The 19,984-nt window shown below is 48.5% G+C and overlaps 1 protein-coding gene across 2 annotated transcripts in view; it reads left to right on the top strand.

The window, feature by feature from the left end:
- SAE1 (SUMO1 activating enzyme subunit 1) overlaps positions 1–17,955 on the top strand; it is a 98,592-nt gene extending 80,637 nt beyond the window's left edge. For both annotated transcript variants that reach the window (XM_066271712.1, XM_066271711.1), the window contains 2 exons: positions 13,886–13,955; positions 17,007–17,955. In XM_066271712.1, the coding sequence (XP_066127809.1) occupies positions 13,886–13,955; positions 17,007–17,099 (163 nt within the window). In that variant the 3' untranslated portion in view covers positions 17,100–17,955. The remainder of the gene's footprint in view (positions 1–13,885; positions 13,956–17,006) is intronic.
- The last annotated feature ends 2,029 nt before the right edge of the window (positions 17,956–19,984 follow it).

Raw genomic sequence — 19,984 nt, 5'->3', positions numbered from 1 at the left:
CGCAGTGCGAGACAGAGAGGCATGGGTCCTGTTTGTTTGATAGGCATTTTATATTCACCTGGTTCAGAATTCAAGGCCGTATAAACTCTACGTCCACTGATGTGTACCTTTTTCACTTTACAGTGTCTTCTTGTGATATTTCCCAGTCGGTACATAGCTTCCTCCCTCGTGTCTTCAGCTCTGTATCCCAGCATGGAGTGGTGGTGGTTCACTGAGCCAGTCCCCTCTGGCCTCGTTCGAGCTGTGGCCAGGCTTTTGTGACCACCATGTGCTGCATTGTGTGCCCTTGTGGCTGCAGGGTGACTGCAGGGTAAATGGCAGAAAGGGAGTAGCTGGGTCAGTAGAATGTGATTATTACTTGGTAGCTGTCACTCCATTGCTGTCCTTTGATGGCTTGCCGGTGTAGACCCCGCGCAGCAAAGCACTCGCATTCCCAGCATCCTCTCCCTTGGATCCTGGGACGCATTCACCTTAGGTGACCAGTCTTTGCTCTTATATACAATCAGGTTTAGGATTTAATTGGAGAAATCCAGATGGTGACGAGGTCAGGAACCCCTTCCAGGAACTTCTGGGGCCATCGGCTCACTCATTCCCTTCCATTGTCCGGGGAAACTTCCCAAATGGCTTTGCTGTGCCTCCAGCTTGGATCGGTTATAATGGAGGCTATAATTTATTGAGCAGCTATAATGTTGTGTGTGGTCTCTCTTCACAACAATCCTTATATAGATGATGGAAAAGGAAGTGCCAAGTCAGAGGCATATATGGCTCAGAGCAGCCACACCACATGTTAGAGATGTCCTGTGCTTTACCACACTTAACTGCCCCAGTGTTCCCTTGAGGTATGGCTGTTTTCCCATTATTTAAATAAAGAGACTGAGGCCCAGAAGGTTTTTTCTATCACTTGCTCGAGGTTTTAGTAAGTAGCCAACCAAGACCTCACTCACCCCAGTCTCACCAGGCTGATCTCTAGTAGGAGCACGCTCCCTTGGTTTTCTTCCCAGGAGTAAAGCGATACTGGGTCCCTTCCTTCCCTAGTCATTTCTTGCTTGTGTCTGGGCATCATGTTTAGACACAAGCAGATCCTACTAGATTTAGGACGAGCAGTAGGCTCTCAGCCCCTGCTGAGCCCTCCGCTATAGAGGTGGCGTCCACAAGGTGCTTTTGTAAGTGGGCACTGGGAGTTTGGGGGCTAATGGCAGTGCAGGCTGAGGAGTGGTCCCTGTCCCAGACCCACAGCTGGGCACGCATGTCCTAGTGGAGGGGAGACTGTATAGGAAGCAGGTGGAAGCTCTAACTCTGTCTGCACAGACCCCACCGGGCAGGCTGGGCCGCCAGGTTGTATACCCAGCGCCCAGCCGTGAGCGCGCAGCCAAGTGACTAATTTGGACATTTAGAGTGATGAGTGGCCTGGCTCTGTGTCGCCAGCCAGCAGCAGAGGCTCCGCTTCTCAGAAGGAGAGAGCCACCACCTAACTGCTAACAGCCTAACCAGTTGCTGGCTGCCTTTCTCTCCAAAGCATCTCCTTCCCCCGCCTGCCTGCTTCGCAGAATCCGCTTTCTTGTGGCCAGAGCCTCGTGTGCTCAGGTGTTCCCGCTCTATTGCCCTTCAAGTGAGAGGGCTGGTGGCTCTTCAGGGCCTGAGACGGGACGGGGCTGTCTGGCAGCCAAGCTACCCTCACAGATTGCCCACGGCCAGCCCCAGCAGGGTGCCCACTCAAGTAGGGAGAGCTGTGCACAAGTCTCTGTTCCCTTCATCTGGCCGTGGTCTGCTTGCGCTGTCCTTTATGTGACCTATGTATTATTTTCAGAGCTTTATTGCTTTTTTGATTATGAAAGTAACAGATGCCTCTCACCAGGAAATGTAGTAGGGAAGAAAAGGATTACCTGTGGTCCCACCACTGAGAAGTAGCCACAGCTCACATTTTGGGGTTTAGCTTCACAGACATTTGTGTGTATTTACCCATATATTTTCTCTTTTTTTTTTTTTCTTTTTTTTTTTTTTGCATTTTTTTCTGAAGCTGGAAACAGGGAGAGACAGCCAGACAGACTCCCGCATGCGCCCGACCGGGATCCACCCGGCACGCCCACCAGGGGCTACGCTCTGCCCACCAGGGGGCAATGCTCTGCCCATCCTGGGCGTCGCCATGCTGCGACCAGAGCCACTCCAGCGCCTGGGGCAGAGGCCAAGGAGCCATCCCCAGCGCCCGGGCCATCCCCGCTCCAATGGAGCCCCGGCTGCGGGAGGGGAAGAGAGAGACAGAGAGGAAAGCGCGGCGGAGGGGTGGAGAAGCAAACGGGCGCCTCTCCCGTGTGCCCTGGCCGGGAATCGAACCCGGGTCCTCCGCACGCTAGGCCGATGCTCCACCGCTGAGCCAACCGGCCAGGGCCTATTTTCTCTTTTTTAATGTCAAAGTGAGGTCATACTTTCTCTATAATACCTGCCTTTTTCAGTGTGTCATAGACTGATTTGTGTCAAAAATACAGATCCATGTCTGTGTCGGACGGATGGTTATTTGTTTAACCATCATCTTATAGTGAGTATTAACTTGTTCATAGTTTTTTTACTATTACATGTTTATGGTGAACATTCATAATTTGTATATATAACTTTTACTGTTTAAAATTTTTATTGTGGTTTAATCCATACAACATAAAATACACCAACTTAAACGTTCTTAAACGTACAGTCCATTGGTGATAAATACGCTCACACTGTTGTACCATCACCGCCATCCATCTCCAGAGCTTTTCCTTACCTCACACCCTTCCAACACCAGCTTTCCTTTCTGCCTTCCACAGGCCTGGTAACTTCTGTTTTCCGTCTCTGTGAATTTAATTATTCTAGGTATCTTGTATAAGTAGAATCATATAATATTTGTCTTTTTGTGAACCTACAGTTTTGTTTTTACTGATTGATTTGAGAAAGAGAAAGAGAAACACCAACCTGTTTCTTATGTGTCCCAACTGGGGACTGAACCGGCAACCTCTACCTCACGAGTCCCCAAAATTTTTACACAGGGGGCCAGTTCACTGTCCCTCAGACCGTTGGAGATCTGGACTATAAAAAAACTGAACAAATCCGTACGCACACTGCACGTATCTTATTTTAAAGTATAAAAAAAAAAGCAGAAACAAATACAATATTTAAAATAAAGAACAAGTAAATTTAAATCAACAAACTGACCAGTATTTCAATGGGAACTATGCTCCTCTCACCACCAATGAAAGAGGTGCCCCTTCCGGAAGTGTGGCGGGGGCGGATAAATGGCCTCAGGGGGCCACATGCGGCCCTCGGGCTGTAGTTTGGGGACCCCTGCTCTACATATTGAGGACAATGCTCTAACCCAGTGGTCCCCAACCCCCGGGCCGCAGACTGGTACTGGTCCATGGACCATTTGGTACTGGTCCGCAGAGAAAGAGTAAATAACTTACATTATTTCCATTTTATTTATATTTAAGCCTGAAAGATGGTGTGTGTTTTTTTTTCTGAAGCTGGAAACGGGGAGAGACAGTCAGACAGACTCTCACATGTGCCCGACCGGGATCCACCCGGCATGCCCACCAGGGGCGAAGCTCTGCCCCTTCGTGGGGGGGGGGTCGCTCTGCGCGACCAGAGCCACTCTAGCGCTTGGGGCAGAGGCCAAGGAGCCATCCCCAGCGCACGGGCCATCTTTGCTCCAATGGAGCCTCGGCTGCGGGAGGGGAAGAGAGAGACAGAGAGGAAGGAGGGGGTGGGGGTGGAGAAGCAAATGGGTGCTTCTCCTATGTGCCCTGGCCGGGAATTGAACCCGGGACTTCCGCACGCCAGGCCGACGCTCTACCGCTGAGCCAACCGGCCAGGGCCGATGTTTTATTTTTTAAAAATAACCACATTCCCTCTGTTACATCCATCTAAGACTTACTCTTGATGCTTGTCTGGGTCACGTGATACTTTTTCTTTTTTTTTACAGTGACAGTGAGAGACTCAGAGAGGGATAGATAGGGACAGACAGACAGGAACGGAGAGAGATGAGAAGCATCAATCACCAGTTTTTCATTGCGACACTTTAGTTGTTCATTGATTGCTTTCTCATATGTACCTTGACTGTGGGGCTGCAGCAGACTGAGTAACCCCTTGCTTGAGCCAGCAACCCTGGGTCCAAGCTGGTGAGTTTTGCTCAAACCAGATGAGCCTGCGCTCAAGCTGGTGGCCTCGGGGTCTCGAACCTGGGTCCTTCAGCATTCCAGTCCGACGCTCTATCCACTGCGCCTGGTCAGGCTATGTGATACATTTATTCGTCCCACTCTAAAGGCCGGTCCGTGAAAATATTTTCTGACATTGAACCGGTCCGTGGCCCAAAAAAGGTTGGGGACCACTGCTCTAACCAACTGAGCTATCCCACCAGATAAATTAAATTACAGAAATAATATACATGTTATGGGAAAATTTGATAGTACAGGATAAATTCAAAGATAAAAATGAAAATCATCCCTGGCCGGTTGGCTCAGTGGTAGAGTGTCGGCCTGGCGTGCAGGAGTCCCGGGTTCGATTCCCGGCCAGGGCACACAGGAGAAGCACCCATCTGCTTCTCCACCCCTCCCCCTCTCCTTCCTCTCTGTCTCTCTCTTCCCCTCCTACAGCCAAGGCTCCATTGGAGCAAAGTTGGCCCAGGCGCTGAGATGGCTCTGTGGCCTCTGCCTCAGGCGCTAGAGTGGCTCTGGTTGCAACAGAGCGATGCCCCAGATGGGCAGTGCATCGCCCCCTGGTGGGCATGCCGGGTGGATCCCAGTCGGGGGCATATGAGAGTCTGTCTGACTGCCTCCCCATTTCCAACTTCAGAAAAATACCAAAAAAAAAAAAAAAAAGAAAAGAAAAAAGAAAATCATAATTCCATTACCCAGAGACTGACACTTGGTACTGTCTTTTCCCACATCTTCTATAATAGCATATGTAAAATCAACAAAATCCTTTGTAGATTTAAATATATGTATATGCTCATTTACTGTTAGAAAGGGTGGCAGCAAAAGGTGAAGTCTTTTTAGTGAGCATTTTGGAAATACATATCAAGAGCCATTAAAATGTTCCCTCTCGGCCCTGGCTGGTTGGCTCAGCGGTAGAGCGTCGGCCTGGCGTGCGGGGGACTTGGGTTTGATTCCCGGCCAGGGCACATAGGAGAAGCTCCCATGTGCTTCTCCACCCCGCCCCTTCCTTCCTCTCTGTCTCTCTCTTCCCCTCCCGCAGCCAAGGCTCCATTGGAGCAAAGATGGCCCGGGCGCTGGGGATGGCTCCTTGGCCTCTGCCCCAGGCACTAGAGTGGCTCTGGTCGCAGCAGAGTGACGCCCCGGAGGGGCAGAGCATCGCCCCCTGGTGGGAAGAGCATCGCCCCTGGTAGGCTTGCCGGGTGGATCCGGTCAGGCGCATGCGGGAGTCTGTCTGACTGTCTCTCCCCATTTCCAGCTTCAGAAAAAAAAATACAAAAAAAAAAAAAAATGTTCCCTCTCTGCCTGACCTGTGGTGGCGCAGTGGATAAAGCGTCGACCTGGAACACTGAGGTTGCCAGTTCGAAACCCTAGGCTTTCCTGCTCAAGACACAAACTGGAGTCGATGCCTCCTGCTTTTCCCCCATCTCTCTCTCTCTCCCTCTCTCTAATAAATAAAGTCTTTTTAAAAAAGAAAAAATTTAAAAAGTATTAAAAAAAATATTTTCTCTTCAACATAGTAATTCTGCTCCTTGCTAATAAGATACCCTAAATAACTAACGTGAGCAAACGTGTATAAAAGATAATTATAGCCTGATCTGTGGCGGCGCAGTGGATAAAGCATCGACCTGGAATACTGAGGTCGCTGGTTCAAAACCCTGGGCTTGCCTGGTCAAGGCACTTATGGGAGTTGATGCTTCCTGCTCCTCCTTTCTCTCTCTCTCTCTCTCTCTCTCTCTCTCTCCTCTCTAAAATGAATAAATAAATAAAGTCTTTTAAAAAAATTATATTAAAAGAAAGAAAAACCTGACCAGGCGATGGCACAGTCAATAGAGCATCGGACTGGGATGCAGAGGACCCAGGTTCGAGACCCCGAGGTTGCCAGCTTGAGCACAGGTTCATCTGGCTTGAGCAAAAAGCTCACCAGCCCTAGCGTGCGGAGGACCCGGGTTTGATTCCCGGCCAGGGCACACAGGAGAAGCGCCCATTTGCTTCTCCACCCCTCCACCGCGCCTTCCTCTCTGTCTCTCTCTTCCCCTCCCGCAGCCGAGGCTCCATTGGAGCGGAGATGGCCCGGCGCTGGGGATGGCTCTGTGGCCTCTGCCTCAGGCGCTAGAGTGGCTCTGGTCACAACATGGCGACGCCCAGGATGGGCAGAGCATCAACCCCTGGTGGGCAGAGCATCGCCCCTGGTGGGCGTGCCAGGTGGATCCCGGTCGGGTGCATGCGGGAGTCTATCTGACTGTCTCTCCCTGTTTCCAGCTTCAGAAAAATAAAAAAAAAACAAAAATAAAATAAAATAAAATAAATAAATAAATAAAAAGCTCACCAGCTTGGACCCAAGGTCGCTGGCTAGAGCAAGGGGTTACTCGGTCGGCTGAAGGCCTGCGGTCAAGGCACATATGAGAAAGCAATCAATGAACAACTAAGGTGTTGCAACAAAGGGCTGATGATTGATGCTTCTCATCTCTCTCCGTTCCTGTCTGTCTGTCCCTGTCTATCCCTCTCTCTGCCCTGTAAAAAAACAAAAAAAATTACTTAAAGGCTTTAAAGACTTGATGATGTAAGACAATGCAGTGTTATAGATTAAAAATGTTTATGCCTGAGCAGGTGGTGGTGGAACAGTGGATAGAGGGTCAACCTGGGATGCTGAAGACCCAGGTTCAAAACCCCAAGGTCGCTGGCTTGAGTGTGGACTCATCTGGTTTGAACCAAAAAGTTGCTGGCTTGAGCAAGGGGTCACTGGCTTGGCTGGAGTCCCTGGTCAAGGCACATATGAGAAAGCAATCAATGAACAACTAAGGTGCTACAACTATGCATTGATGCTTCGAATCTCTTCCCCCTTCCTGTCCCGCCCCCCTTTTTCTTACTTAAAAAATAATGATGTTTTATCATGGAAAATGTCATGCATACAGAAAATGAAAAGATTAGTATAATAATGAACACCTATATACCACTCAGATAGATTCAGTTGCTAATACTTTGCTTTCAGTTTTGTAGAGGGGGGCATGATGCCAGTGTGAGGTTTTACAAATGCATCAAAGTTCTGTTGCATTTGGTTCTATGTCTGTTAATCTAGGGCAGCAGTTTGTTGTTTGTTTGTTTTTAGTGAGATACAGGGAGGCAGAGAGACAGACTCTTGCATGTGCCTGACCGGGATTCATCTGGCAAGCCCGCTAGTGGGGAAATGCTCTGCCTGTCTGCGGCGTTGCTCCGTTGTAACCAGAGCCACTCTAGCCCCTGAGGCGGAGGCCATGGAGCCATCCTCAGCAACTGGGCCAACTTTGTTCCAATGGAGCCTTGACTGTGGGAGGGGAAGAGAGAGATAGAGAGGCAAGGGGGAAGGGTGGAGAAGCAGATGGGCGCTTCTCTTGTGTGCCCTGGCGGCCAGGAATCAAACCCGGGATTTCCACACGCCAGGCTGATGCTGTATCACTGAGCCAATGGGCCAAGGCCTTCCATTTTTTTATATATTTTTTTTAATTTATTTTTTTACAGAGACAGAGAGTGAGTCAGAGAGAGGGATAGACAGGGACGGACAGACAGGAACAGAGAGAGACGAGAAGCATCAATCATTAGTTTTTCATTTCGTGTTAGTTGTTCATTGATTGCTTTCTCATATGTGCCTTGACCGTGGGCCTTCAGCAGACCGAGTGACCCCTTGCTGGAGCCAGCGACCCTGGGTTCAAGCTGGTGGGCTTTTCCTCAAACCAGATGAGCCCGCACTCAAGCCAGCGACCTCGGGGTCTCGAACCCGGGTCCTCCACATCCCAGTCCAACGCTCTATCCACTGCGCCATTGCCCAGTCAGGCCCATTTTTTCATCACATAAACTAACTACTAAAATTCTGCAGCACACCAAAAAAATACATATTTTTGCTGATTTGACAAAAAAAAAAGGTATAATTTTGATTCATTCACACTGGATAACTATTGTATTGGCTGTTGTCATTTTCTTATTTGACAATCTAAGACACAAGTGGTCAGTACTGTTGACCTAAGAGTCAAGTATTGCATGTTTTAAAAATTCTTGTGTGCCTCTTGTGATGCACTAGTTGAAAATCACTGATCCTAGGCCTTGGCAACTATGACTTTTTTGTAAATAAAGTTTCATTCCATACCTACTGATTTATGTATTATTTGTGACAGATTTTGTAGAGTTCTTACAACTCTATAATGGCAGGCTTAAAGAATCTAAGCAGACCATATGGCTTATAAAGCCAGAAAATTTACTGTCTTTTTTACAGAGTTTTCTAGCTCTTGATCTAGAACAGTTTACATTTTTTTTGAACAAGTCAAGGCTGGTTATATGGTAGAATATCCCATAATTTTTATTTGTCTGATTGTTTCCTGAGGTGATACTTGTTTTGTCTTGTTTAATTGTTATTTAGACTTTAGTGCAGTAAAGTTCATTTCTGTTTTTTCATGGTGTATTTTTTAAAACATAATTTATTTTTGGTATACTGTTCTATGAGTTTTGTTTTTATTTTAAAGTTTTGTGAATTTTTACAAAGGCATAGAGTCATGTAACGCCACCACAATCAAGATATAGAAGAGTTTCATCACTTCAAAAAATTCCCCGTGGTGCCTTGTTGTAGTCAGCCCCTTCCCCACCAGCAGTGGCTGGTCTGCTCTCTATTCCTGTCATTCTGCCTTTCCCAGTAATGGAATACACAGGCACACCTCAGATACTGAGGGCTCGAGGCTTCATACCACCGTAATAACACCAGTATCGCAGTAAAGTGAATTGTGATTATTTTGTTGGTGGAAGGTCTTGCAAGGGTTCTTTATATATTCTGGATAGAAGTCCTCTATTTGTAAATGACTAGCAAAGATTTCCTCCCTTTTTGTGGATTGTCTTTTTACTTTTTTTTTTCTTTTGACTTTCCTGATGGTATTTTTTGAGGTACAGTTTGTTTTTTGTGTGTGTTTTTTTTTTTTTTTTTTTTCATTTTTCTGAAGCTGGAAACAGGGAGAGACAGTCAGACAGACTCCCGCATGCACCCGACCGGGATCCACCCGGCACGCCCACCAGGGGCGATGCTCTGCCCACCAGGGGGCGATGCTCTGCCCATCCTGGGCATCGCCATGTTGCGACCAGAGCCACTCTAGCGCCTGGGGCAGAGGCCACAGAGCCATCCCCAGCGCCCGGGCCATCTTTGCTCCAATGGAGCCTTGGCTGCGGGAGGGGAAGGGAGAGACAGAGAGGAAAGCACGGCGGAGGGGTGGAGAAGCAAATGAGCGCTTCTCCTGTGTGCCCTGGCCAGGAATCGTACCCGAGTCCTCCGCACGCTAGGCCGACGCTCTACCGCTGAGCCAACCGGCCAGGGCGAGGTACAGTTTTTAATTTTACTGAAATATAGTTTGATCTGTTTTATTTTTTTACATATTCTTCTGGTATCACATCTAAGAAACAACTGCCTAATCAGGGGTCATAATAGTTTATTCCTCTTGTTTTCTTCTAAGATTTGAATAGTTTTAGCTTTTACATTTAGGTCTATGATCCATTTTTGAGTTAACCTTTGCATGGTGTGAGGTAGGGGTCCTATTCCATTCTGTGCATGTTATCCTAATACCAGTTGTTAAATAGATTTTATTGATTTTTAGAGAGAGGACGGGAAGCATCAACTCATAGTTGCTTTACTTGAGTTGTTCATTGACTATTTCTTGCATGTGCCTTGACTAGGCAAGCCTGGAATTTTGAACTGGCGACCTTGGTATTCCAGATCGACACTCTGTCCGCTGTGCGACCACAGGCTAGGTGTGTTATAAAGACTTCTTCATTCCTGTTGAATGGTCTTGGCACCCTTGTCAAAAATTAATTGGCCATTTAAGTATTTATTTATTTCTGGACTCAGTCTAGTTCATTGATCTATATGCCTGTCTTTATGTGCCAGTATCACAGTATATTAGTTACTATATCTTTGTTAGTAATAAGTTTTTTTGTTTGTTTGTTTGTATTTTTCCGAAGCTGGAAATGGGGAGGCAGTCAGACTCCTGCATGCGCCCGACTGCGATCCACCTGGCATGCCCACCAGGGGCCGATGCTCTGCCCATCTGGGGCGTTGCTCTGTTGCAACTAGAGCCATTCTAGCGCCTGAGGCAGAGGCCATAGAGCCATCCTCAGCACCCAGACCAACTTTGCTTCAAATGGAGCCTTGGCTGCGGGAGGGGAAGAGAAAGACAGAGAGGAAGGAGAGGAGGAGGGGTAGAAAAGCAGATGGGAGCTTCTCCTGTGTGCCCTGGCTGGGAATTGAACCCGGGACTCCTGCACGCCAGGCCGACACTCTACCACTGAGCCAACCGGCCAGGGCATTTTTCCCTTTTTTTTTACGGTTTCATTTATTGCCCTGGCCAAATAAATCAGTCAGTTAGAGCATTGTCCCGAAGCACAGGGGATGCCCGTTCGATCCCTAGTAAGGGCTCATACAGGAGCAGAGTGATCTTAACAGGAACAGATTGATATTCCTCTCTCTTTCTCTCCCTTCCTCTTTCACTAAGATCAGTAAATAAAAATTTTTAAAAATAGATGTTGTATATTGATTTTACAGAGAGAGGAGACAGAGAGGGATAGAGAGTGAGAAGTGTGTCTGACCTGTGGTGGTGCAGTGGATAAAGCGTTGACCTGGAATGCTGAGGTCGCTGGTTCAAAACCCTGGGATTACCTGGTCAAGGCACATATGGGAGTTGATGTTTCCTGCTCCTCCCCTCTTCTCTCTCTCTCTCTCTCTCTCTCTCTCTCTCTCCCCCCCCCTCCTCCTTCTCTCCTCTCTAAAATGAATAAATAAAGTCTTTAAAAAAAAAGAGCCTGACCTGTGGTGGCACAGTGGATAAAGTGTCGACCTGGAAATGCTGAGGTTGCCGGTTCGAAACCCTGGGCTTGCCTGATCAAGGCACATATGGGAGTTGATGCTTCCAGCTCCTTCCCCCCTTCTCTTTCTCTGTCTCTCCTCTCTCTCTCTCTCTTTCTCTCTCTCTCTCTGTCTCTCTCTCTCTCTCTTTCTCCTCTCTAAAAATGAATAAAAATAAATTTTAAAAAAGCACCTCTTACCTAAGAGTGTGCCTTAAAAAAAGAGAGAGAGTGAGAAGTATCAACTCATAGCTGCTTCACTTCAGTTGTTCATCGATTGATTGCTTGTCATATGTGCCTTGACTGGGCAAGCCCAGGGTTTCACAACCTCAGTGTTCCAGGCTGACACTTTATCCGCGGTGCCACCACAGGCCAGGCAAAATAATATACAGCTAATGCTCGACTTACGACCATGATTCGTTCCAACAGACCGGTCGTAACACTATTTGGTCATAAGGTGAGTAGGCTATATGTACAGTACTGTGAAATGATGTTATAAAAATCTTTAAGCCTGACCTGTGGTGGCGCAGTGGATAAAGCATCGACCTGGAAATGCTGAGGTCGCTGGTTCGAAACCCTGGGCTTGCCTGGTCAAGGCACATATGGGAGTTGATGCTTCCTGCTCCTCCCCCCTTTCCTCTCTCTCCCCCCTCCTTTCTAAAATGAATAATAAAAAACAAACAAACAAAAAAAGAAAGATAAGATTGTCAGTGAACACTAGGTGAGCACATACAGCAGAAAATTGACCCTCAATGATATAAATGGTCTTTAAAAAAAAAAAAAAAAAAAAAAAATCTTTAAGTCATATTTTATCATAATTTTTTTTCATTGTTATATATCATAATTTTCTTTGTTCATTTTATGCCATTTGTATCATCTCTACATCATTTTGTTTCTTATTTTTACATTCGTCAGATTTAAGTAAAACACTGCATTACCAGTACAACTGATCATTGTAAAGACAGTTTCCTCTTGGTAGACATCTTGGGAGGGGTTTGATGAAAAATATCCAAGACACAAAACACAAATTGCTGTACCGAGTCTGGGATAAGAGCTGAAATGGTGCAGGCGGAGATGGTAGTGCTTCCGGAAGCTGGTCCGCACTGTCGTATGCCCAACTGGGCAACACTTGCGCTGCCAGACGCAGAGCAGTCGTGGCTAGTGATTGTGGTCTTAAAGTCGAATGGTCATAAGTTGCATAGGTCGTAAGTCAATCAATATTTGTACTTTTAAGAGAAAAAGCAGAATATCATATTGCTTGGTATTATCACAAGAGAATAGGTGCACTTTTTATATAGATATATATTAAAGGGAAAAAATTCCCACATTGATCATCTTTGAGTAGAATTCTGGGTGATTAACTTTTCTTTGGTATAGTTCTCTTATAATGGAGCCAGCTAAACAGGAGGAAAGGTTGCCTCTGGCTGAACAGGTGGGCGTGCTGGGCCTGGCTGGGGCGTCAGCAGAGGGCACTGTCACAGCAGTTGGTGGAGGTGGTGATGGGTCTAGCCTTTCTGGAGGGCATTTTGGCAAAATGTATTATGACCCAGCAAATCTTTATTCAAGGATTTGCCTTAAGAAATTGTTTGGACACTATGCCAAGATATATGGCTGTGCCTGACCTGTGGTGGCGCAGTGGATAAAGCATCGACCTGGAATGCTGAGGTTGCTGGTTCAAAACCCTGGGCTTGCCTGGTCAAGGCACATATGGAAGTTGATGCTTCTTGCTCCTCCCTTCTCTCTCTCTCTCTCTCTCTCTCTCTCTCTCTCTCTCTCTCTCCTCTCTAAAATGAATAAATAAAGTCTTTAAAAAAAAGATATATGGCTGTGATATTGAATAATTTAAATATCTATCAGTAGATTACAGTGTGGAATGAATAATAGTTGATACTGCTTGGGCTCAAAACTATTTTGTTTAGGTGTATGTACTCATAAAATTTTTTTCCCATTCATTTAATAGAGAGGAAGGGAGAGAGAGAAGCATCAACTTGTTTCACTTAGTTCCATTCAGTTCTGCATTCATTGCTTGCTTCTCGTAAGTGCGCTGACCAGGGGTTGATCTCATGACCTCAGGTGCACCAGGTCGACATTTTACGCACTGAGCCACCTGGCCAGTGCCAATGTGTGCACTTTAAAAAATGTCTAGGAGAATGAGCACAAACTGGGAAGGTTGAAGGTGGTCTCTTGACATGGCTCCTTTGAGAAGCTGCACTTGTCTGTGTCACAGTTCACTTATTTAAAAAATATTTTTGAGTTTAGGGCTGGGAACTGGCAGAGTGTGCTTCCCCTGGGGAGGTCGGGTTGGGGGAGAGTTGAGCTCCCCATGATGGTTGATTTGGATTGGCCAGTGAGAGAATCAGCTCCAATTTGTCCTCTGGCTGCCCCAATCTGGCCCAGAAGAGACGGTATCTGTGTGAGTAGTGAAGACTTTTCTGTCCCTATACTTGAATTTCAAGTCCCAAATTTCCCATGCCTCCTGCATGTTACCACAGGCTGTCCCCCTGACATTTGTCTGGGGATGGCATATGGACACCCCGCCCCTTGTGGGTAAGGAGAGAATTGCGAGAATGTGACCGGGGCACTGAAACATCTGATAATGTAGGTCCTTATTTTTAGGAAGTACAAATATAGTCTTTCCTTTAACTTAAAAAAAAGTGTTGTGAAACAATTCCTGCCTGCCAAGGGTCAAAAGTCTTCCCCAGCCACCCAGAGCCCTGGGTCAGTTGTAATTTTCACACCTAGATGCCGGCATTAGCTCTGAGGTCTGAATTGACATACTGGCCACCCCTTACCCACCTTCCCACGTGTCCTGCCAGCCTTCCTGTCCCTCAGTGCTTCGTGCCACTTGTCTTTTCCAGGTACTGCTTCTCCGAGATGGCCCCAGTGTGTGCAGTGGTCGGAGGGATCTTGGCCCAGGAAATTGTGAAGGTAAACAAACAGTCACAGCACGTGCACATTACAGCTGTGCCTGTGCTGAGAGAGCCCGGCTGTCTTGGCTGCTTGGTGTCTCCAGCCCCACTCCTCGTATTTCACGCCCGCTCTTTCCTGCCTTCCCTCTGCCATCCCATCCCATTCTCTTGGTCCCATCCAGGTGGGCGTTCAGCAGATGGCCTCCGAGAGCCTGCTCTGTGCTACTCCCAGAGCTGGCCATAGTGCAGTCTCCCTCCCGTAGCTGAACTAGTCAGGTACCTGGTGCTGTGATAGTCCCAGGTGTTCTGCTCTCCTGGCTCTGTGAATGAGCCCTGGCATAACCCCCTCTTAGGGCGAGGACACTGTCAAGGCCCTGGGAAGGGACTCTCAAATCTGCGCTCTTAACCTCTGTAGGGTTTCTGTCCGTCACCATGGCCTCCGGCACCCTTCTCCTGAGACTCACATTGCAGATGTTTGCAGAGGAGGGAGACATCGGCCCAGTCTGGCAGCTGGCATTCACATGCTCAGAAGGGAAGACTCACCTGGAGTCATGTAACCAATAATTAGCACAGCATTTTCTATTTCTTCTAGAAGAACATTTGGATTGCTAAAACTATAGCATACCCTCTAATAAATAATTTTGGGGACTTTGCCATCTGCCCAAAGATGTTAACTGCCTTTGTCAGGTTCTAGGAGCTTTAGTGACCTTGTCGTGATGGTTTGTGCTGTTTCTGTGGGAGCAGAGTTGTGCCTGGGTACATGAGAAGGGTGAGGTGGCGGTGGGGACAGGCACACTTTGTAGTCCATAATGACAGCAGTGGTAGTTAGCACACACCAGAAGTCCGCCATGTGCCACCCCAAGCCTGTCCTCTATATGGACGGCCTCCTGTGCCCTCACAGCAGCCTTTGAGGAGGAAGTGTGATCTCTAGGCTGTGAGGTGGGATGGGGTGCAGGGAGGTGGTAGAGCCAGGATTCAAACCCAGGCAGTCTGGTTTCTGGGCCATTGTCGTGCCTCAGGTGCTGTCCCAAAGCAGCAGCCCGCCTGTCCAGCAGCACTGCAAATGTGAGGACCAGACAGTTGTCCTTGGGCCTCCAGGCTCACTCTGTACGTCCCATGGAGAAGCTGCTCCCTGAATTTTTCATGTAGGATGGAGATTGGGGTCAAGGCAAGTGGCCTTGATTCCGTAGTTTGCAGCGGCTTGCTTGCACCCCAGTCCTCACCTCGGATGCAGCCCCTCCTCGCTGCCTGCTGGGGACAGCTGCTGCGGCATCTTGTTTCTGTTTATGGCAGCCAGCCGCAGCTCTGCATTCCTGGTTGCTGGGTGTGTCTGGAATCTCCTGCCCCCATCTGCTGGGGAAGCACTTTACCTTTTGCCCCCTGTTCACCCCATGCCCTGCTGTCTGTCCCCACTGCTTCCCCTGCTTAATGCGATCCCCACCTCAGCTGGCACGGGGGCCCGACCGGCTGAGGGCCGCACACCCTCCTCTCCTGAGCGACCACCTGACCACTCGGAAGTAAACATTAGGAGGTGGGACAAATGTATAAGTCTGTTTCCTTGGAATCATCTTCATTTCCTTCCTTCCTTGTGTCATTGCAGACACCATGTGTTTTGTCCGCGTCCCTGTTACGTCACCCTTCCTTTCCCCACTGTCCACAGTAGGTATCCCTGCCAGTAGTGTCCCAGGTGCCAGTGACAGCAGTGGCCACCCCAGCTCCATGCTGAGTCACCCTGTATCTGTAAGTTGGGTTTATTCCAGGAGTGTCGTGTGGGCCATGGGCCCTCCGCCTGAGTGCTTGGGGGCCCAGGTCCTGCTCAGGGAGCGCGGCCCGTTACTGACCACAGCTCACGCTCACTGGGAGTTTGCGCTGTGCCAGGCACATTACAAGGTGGGTCGCATTTCATTCTCACCAGAAACTGGAAGGTGGGTGCTAATTCTCTGCCTTTCCATAGACTGTCCCAGAGTGCTTAGTGTCTAGCACTATGCCTGACAGAGTGGATGTCCAGTGCCTCCCCTCGGACAGGGGGCTGAGGAAATGGATGGGATTGGCGCTCCGTTCAAGAAGTTCTGGGTGTGTAGAGCACCCTGTAAATGAGCCTCTGTCTTGAGGGACACCGTGGTGCTCCCGGGAATCCTGCAACTCTACCTAGACTCCTGCTTAGGGGATGCCCTCTCCAAGTGGTCATCCTGTTTGGGTTCAGAACCTCTTAGAACTATCACTGACATGTATGAACCCAGTACACACATGTGCATGTGTGACTCAGCTTGTGATCTCAGGTTGTCTCACCCCGTTCCTGAGCGCTGTGTCCTGTTAACCCCATGAGACCCCTGCCGTTTCCAGGGCTGAAGAGCAGCTCCCAGGCCTGCCCTGTGGAGGGTGGGCCACACGGTCTCCTCATGGAGCGCCCTCTGTGCAGTGCATGTGCCGGGGGTCATGAAGGCTGCAGCCAAGACGTGTCACAGTGAATTGCTGCCTTTCTCAGTCATAAATGACCTCTGCGTTTGCCAGGCAGCACTCCTTCGTGCTAGGCGCTGCTTGAGGTACATCATCTCTCTCAGTGCCTAGGGTATTACATTTGTTAGGTTGGTTTCACACAGAAAAGTAAGGTTCAGAGAGGCTAAATGATCTGTCTGAGAGCACAAAGCTTGCAGGCCCCGACACAGAGACACGACAATAAATGTCCCCATGCGTGCTCACCGTCTCAAGAACCTGCTGGCACCTTCTCCCTCCCCCTGGCACACTGCCTCTGTCTTCTCTCTCCCAAGCTCCAGGGGCCCTTCTTCTGCCTCTGAGACTCATTTCTTGAGCCCATGCACAGTGGGCTCACTTTTTCTACCTCTGTGACTTTCTAAATAAACTTGCTTGAATTTGGGTGGCGGGGGGGAGGGATCTCCAGATGTGACCAGGTAGCACTTGGGGAATAAAATGTACCTCTATTGAGAAACCACTGCCCACACTGCTCATAGAAGATCTGGTTTGGGGTTTTCTTTTTTGTATTTTTTTTGTTTTTTATTTGCCTTTATCCATTTTAAACCACGAGCTGACCTCTCTTCTTGTTTTCCCCCAGGCCCTGTCTCAAAGGGACCCACCTCACAACAACTTCTTCTTTTTTGATGGTATGAAGGGAAGTGGGATTGTGGAGTGCCTCGGCCCCAAATGAAGCCAGGACGTGACAGCCCCAGGATGCCAACCCCAGCGTGCCCTTGTGTGTCCCCTTGTGCCCTCCCCAACGAAGGCATCTACAGGCGAGAGAAAAGTGAAGTCATTGGATCGATACAAACCATTTCCTGCTAACGATGAGGTTGTGCAGACATGCTCCTCGTGAGCACCAGCAGCTGCTACACATTAGGGGGCGGAGGGACTGTCTGTCTTCACCCAGGACTGCTTGGAACTCTTTGCCAGCTCCCCTGAGTGGTAGTCACCTCAGAGTGCCCTCTGACACCCCTTTGTCCTGGTGCCGTCATGGTGGCAGGGTACAGCTGGTGGTGCCTGCCAGGACCCAGCTCACCTGCTTGCTTAGGGGCCCTCGCCGCCTCCCCCAACTTCCTCCCCACCTGCCGTCACACAGAGGCCCAACCGGGTGAGACTCTGGTGGACCTGCTGTCCCAAAGGCAGACAGTGCCCTGAGAGGAAAAAACATGGCAGGCGGGAGGTATTTTCTCCAAAGTTTGAGATTCTGAAAAACAACAGGTGGCCTGTGGTGTGCTGTGAGTCTAGTGGAGGATTAGTGCGCGCAGCCTGGGCTGCGGGCGGAGGAAATGGGGAGACCTTGCAAGCTGAGTATCGGTAGGAAAACTTGTTTTAAAAGGCAGGTGCCAGGGTCCCACCCCCTGGGGCTCCTGATCTGTTGGGGCCTCACAGGGAGGGGGATCCCCCAACTCTGATGTGGCGCTGGAGACTTGCGTTTAAGGGCTGTGTCGGTTCTTCATTTACCCAGCAGTTTCGTTTTTTATATTTTCTATATTTCCATGGTTCTTTAAAAAAGAATGGTAGAAATAAAGTTATTTGCTTTAGGACTTGTTTTTCTTCCACATTTGAAACTCCCTCCGACATGGTGTGATCCCACCCATTGCCTTTTCAAACCTGAAGAAATGCCACTGGCTGCTTTCAACGTGACAAGAGTCCTCCCCTCCAACACCATTGCTGCCACCATTTTTCTGGGTAAAGCAGGAAAGTTCCGAGAGCTTAGAACAGGGGCTGCATGCGACCCCCTGAGGCCATTTATCTGGCCCCGGCCGCACTTCCGGAAGGGGCACCTCTTTCATTGGTGGTCAGTGAGAGGAGCATAGTTCCCATTGAATACTGGTCAGGTTGTTGATTTAAATTTACTTGTTCTTTATTTTAAATATTGTATTTGTTCCCATTTTGTTTTTTTACTTTAAAATAAGATATGTGCAGTGTGCATAGGGATTTGTTCATAGTTTTTTTTTTGTTTTTTTACAGAGACAGAGTCAGAGAGAGGGATAGATAGGGACAGACAGGAACGGAGAGAGATGAGAAGCATCAATCCTTAGTTTTTTGTTGGAATACCTTAGTTGTTCATTGATTGCCTTCTCATATGTGCCTTGACCAGGGGGGCTACAGCAGACCTAGTAACCCCTTGCTTAAGCCAGCAACCTTGGGTCCAAGCTGGTGAGCTTTGCTCAAACCAGATGAGCCCGCGCCTAAGCTGGCAACCTCAGGGTCTCGAACCTGGGTCGTCTGCATCCCAGTCCAACACTCTATCCACTGCGCCACTGCCTGGTCAGGCTGTTCATAGTTTTTTTTTATAGTCCAGCCCTCCAACGGTCTGAGGAACAGTGAACTGGACCTCTGTAAAAAGTGTGTGTACCCCTGGCTTAGAAGCTTCTGGTTCCAGTTGTCTGTTGAACAATTTGGTTAAATAGTGGCTGTTCTCAGTGATGAGATTTAAAATGGAAAAGGAGTAAAATGTGAGGTGTAGCTCCTCTGTGTACCTGGCATTGCGTGGTTAAAGTGGGCCGTGGCCTCAGTTTCAAGTTAAGTGACACTTCAGTAATATGCCCCAGTCCCAATGAAGCACTGGTACAAGCCAGCTGTCACTGGAGCACCAAGTCTTTTTTGACTCAGCAGTCTGAGTGGGTTCCTCGATGTGAAATGGTGGGAGGTTTGGGGCTGGCTAGTTTGAATAAATCAGCTCCTTTCCTATTGAATCCTGTCGCACTCTGAGAAAGGGTTAGTCTCGTGGAGGCAGAGCTCAATTCGCAGCCCTCCTAACCTGGTCACCTCAGCTCCCACCCTAGGTGGGGCTGGGGCCTTGTTTCTTAGTGTCAAATCAGGGACACTAAGTTCAGCATGTTTTTTTGTTTGTGTGTATTTTTTACAGAGACAGAGAGAGGGATAGACAGGGACAGACAGGAATGGAGAGAGATGAGAAGCATCAATCAGTTTTTCATTGCGACACCTTAGTTCAATGATTGCTTTCTCATATGTGCCTTGACCGTGGGCCTTCAGCAAACCGAGTAACTCCTTGCTCAAGCCAGTGACCTTGGGTCCAAGCTGGTGAGCTTTGCTCAAACCAGATGAGTCCGCGCTTAAGCTGGCGACCTCAAGGTCTCGAACCTGGGTCCTCTGCATCCCAGTCCAATGCTCTATCCACTGTGCCACAGTCTTGTCAGGCTCAGCAGTTTTATTAATGCATGAATCTCACGCCCTCTTTGAAATGTTGAGCTAATTACACCCTTTACTTTGCAATGTGGGGACTTGGTCACAAGGGGGAGCAGGCAGGTCTGGATGGATAAAAACAAAATTGTCATTGTAGACTGACTCTTCTCTGAAGCTCTTCAAACTTTTCCATCCTGCACCTCTCATGGCAGAGATTGAGTCATGCAGGGAGGACCCCTCGGGAATCAGGGAGGTGGTGCTGGAAGCTGCCAGCCCCAGGCAAGAAATGTCTTTATTCTCATCAAATTTCATCTTCCCCTATAGTACACGTCACTATTATAAAATGGATTTCCCGAAGTCTCCAGGTAGTGCGCAGTGATTATGCTGTGGTTTCTAGTACCTCCAGGAGAGGCCCACGTGGAA

This window comes from Saccopteryx bilineata, chromosome 3 (genome assembly GCF_036850765.1).
Source record: "Saccopteryx bilineata isolate mSacBil1 chromosome 3, mSacBil1_pri_phased_curated, whole genome shotgun sequence".
In the NCBI taxonomy this organism is placed as follows: domain Eukaryota; kingdom Metazoa; phylum Chordata; class Mammalia; order Chiroptera; family Emballonuridae; genus Saccopteryx; species Saccopteryx bilineata.
The sequence above is the reverse complement of the archived record's forward strand: the minus strand, read 5'-3'. Positions and strand labels throughout refer to the sequence as shown.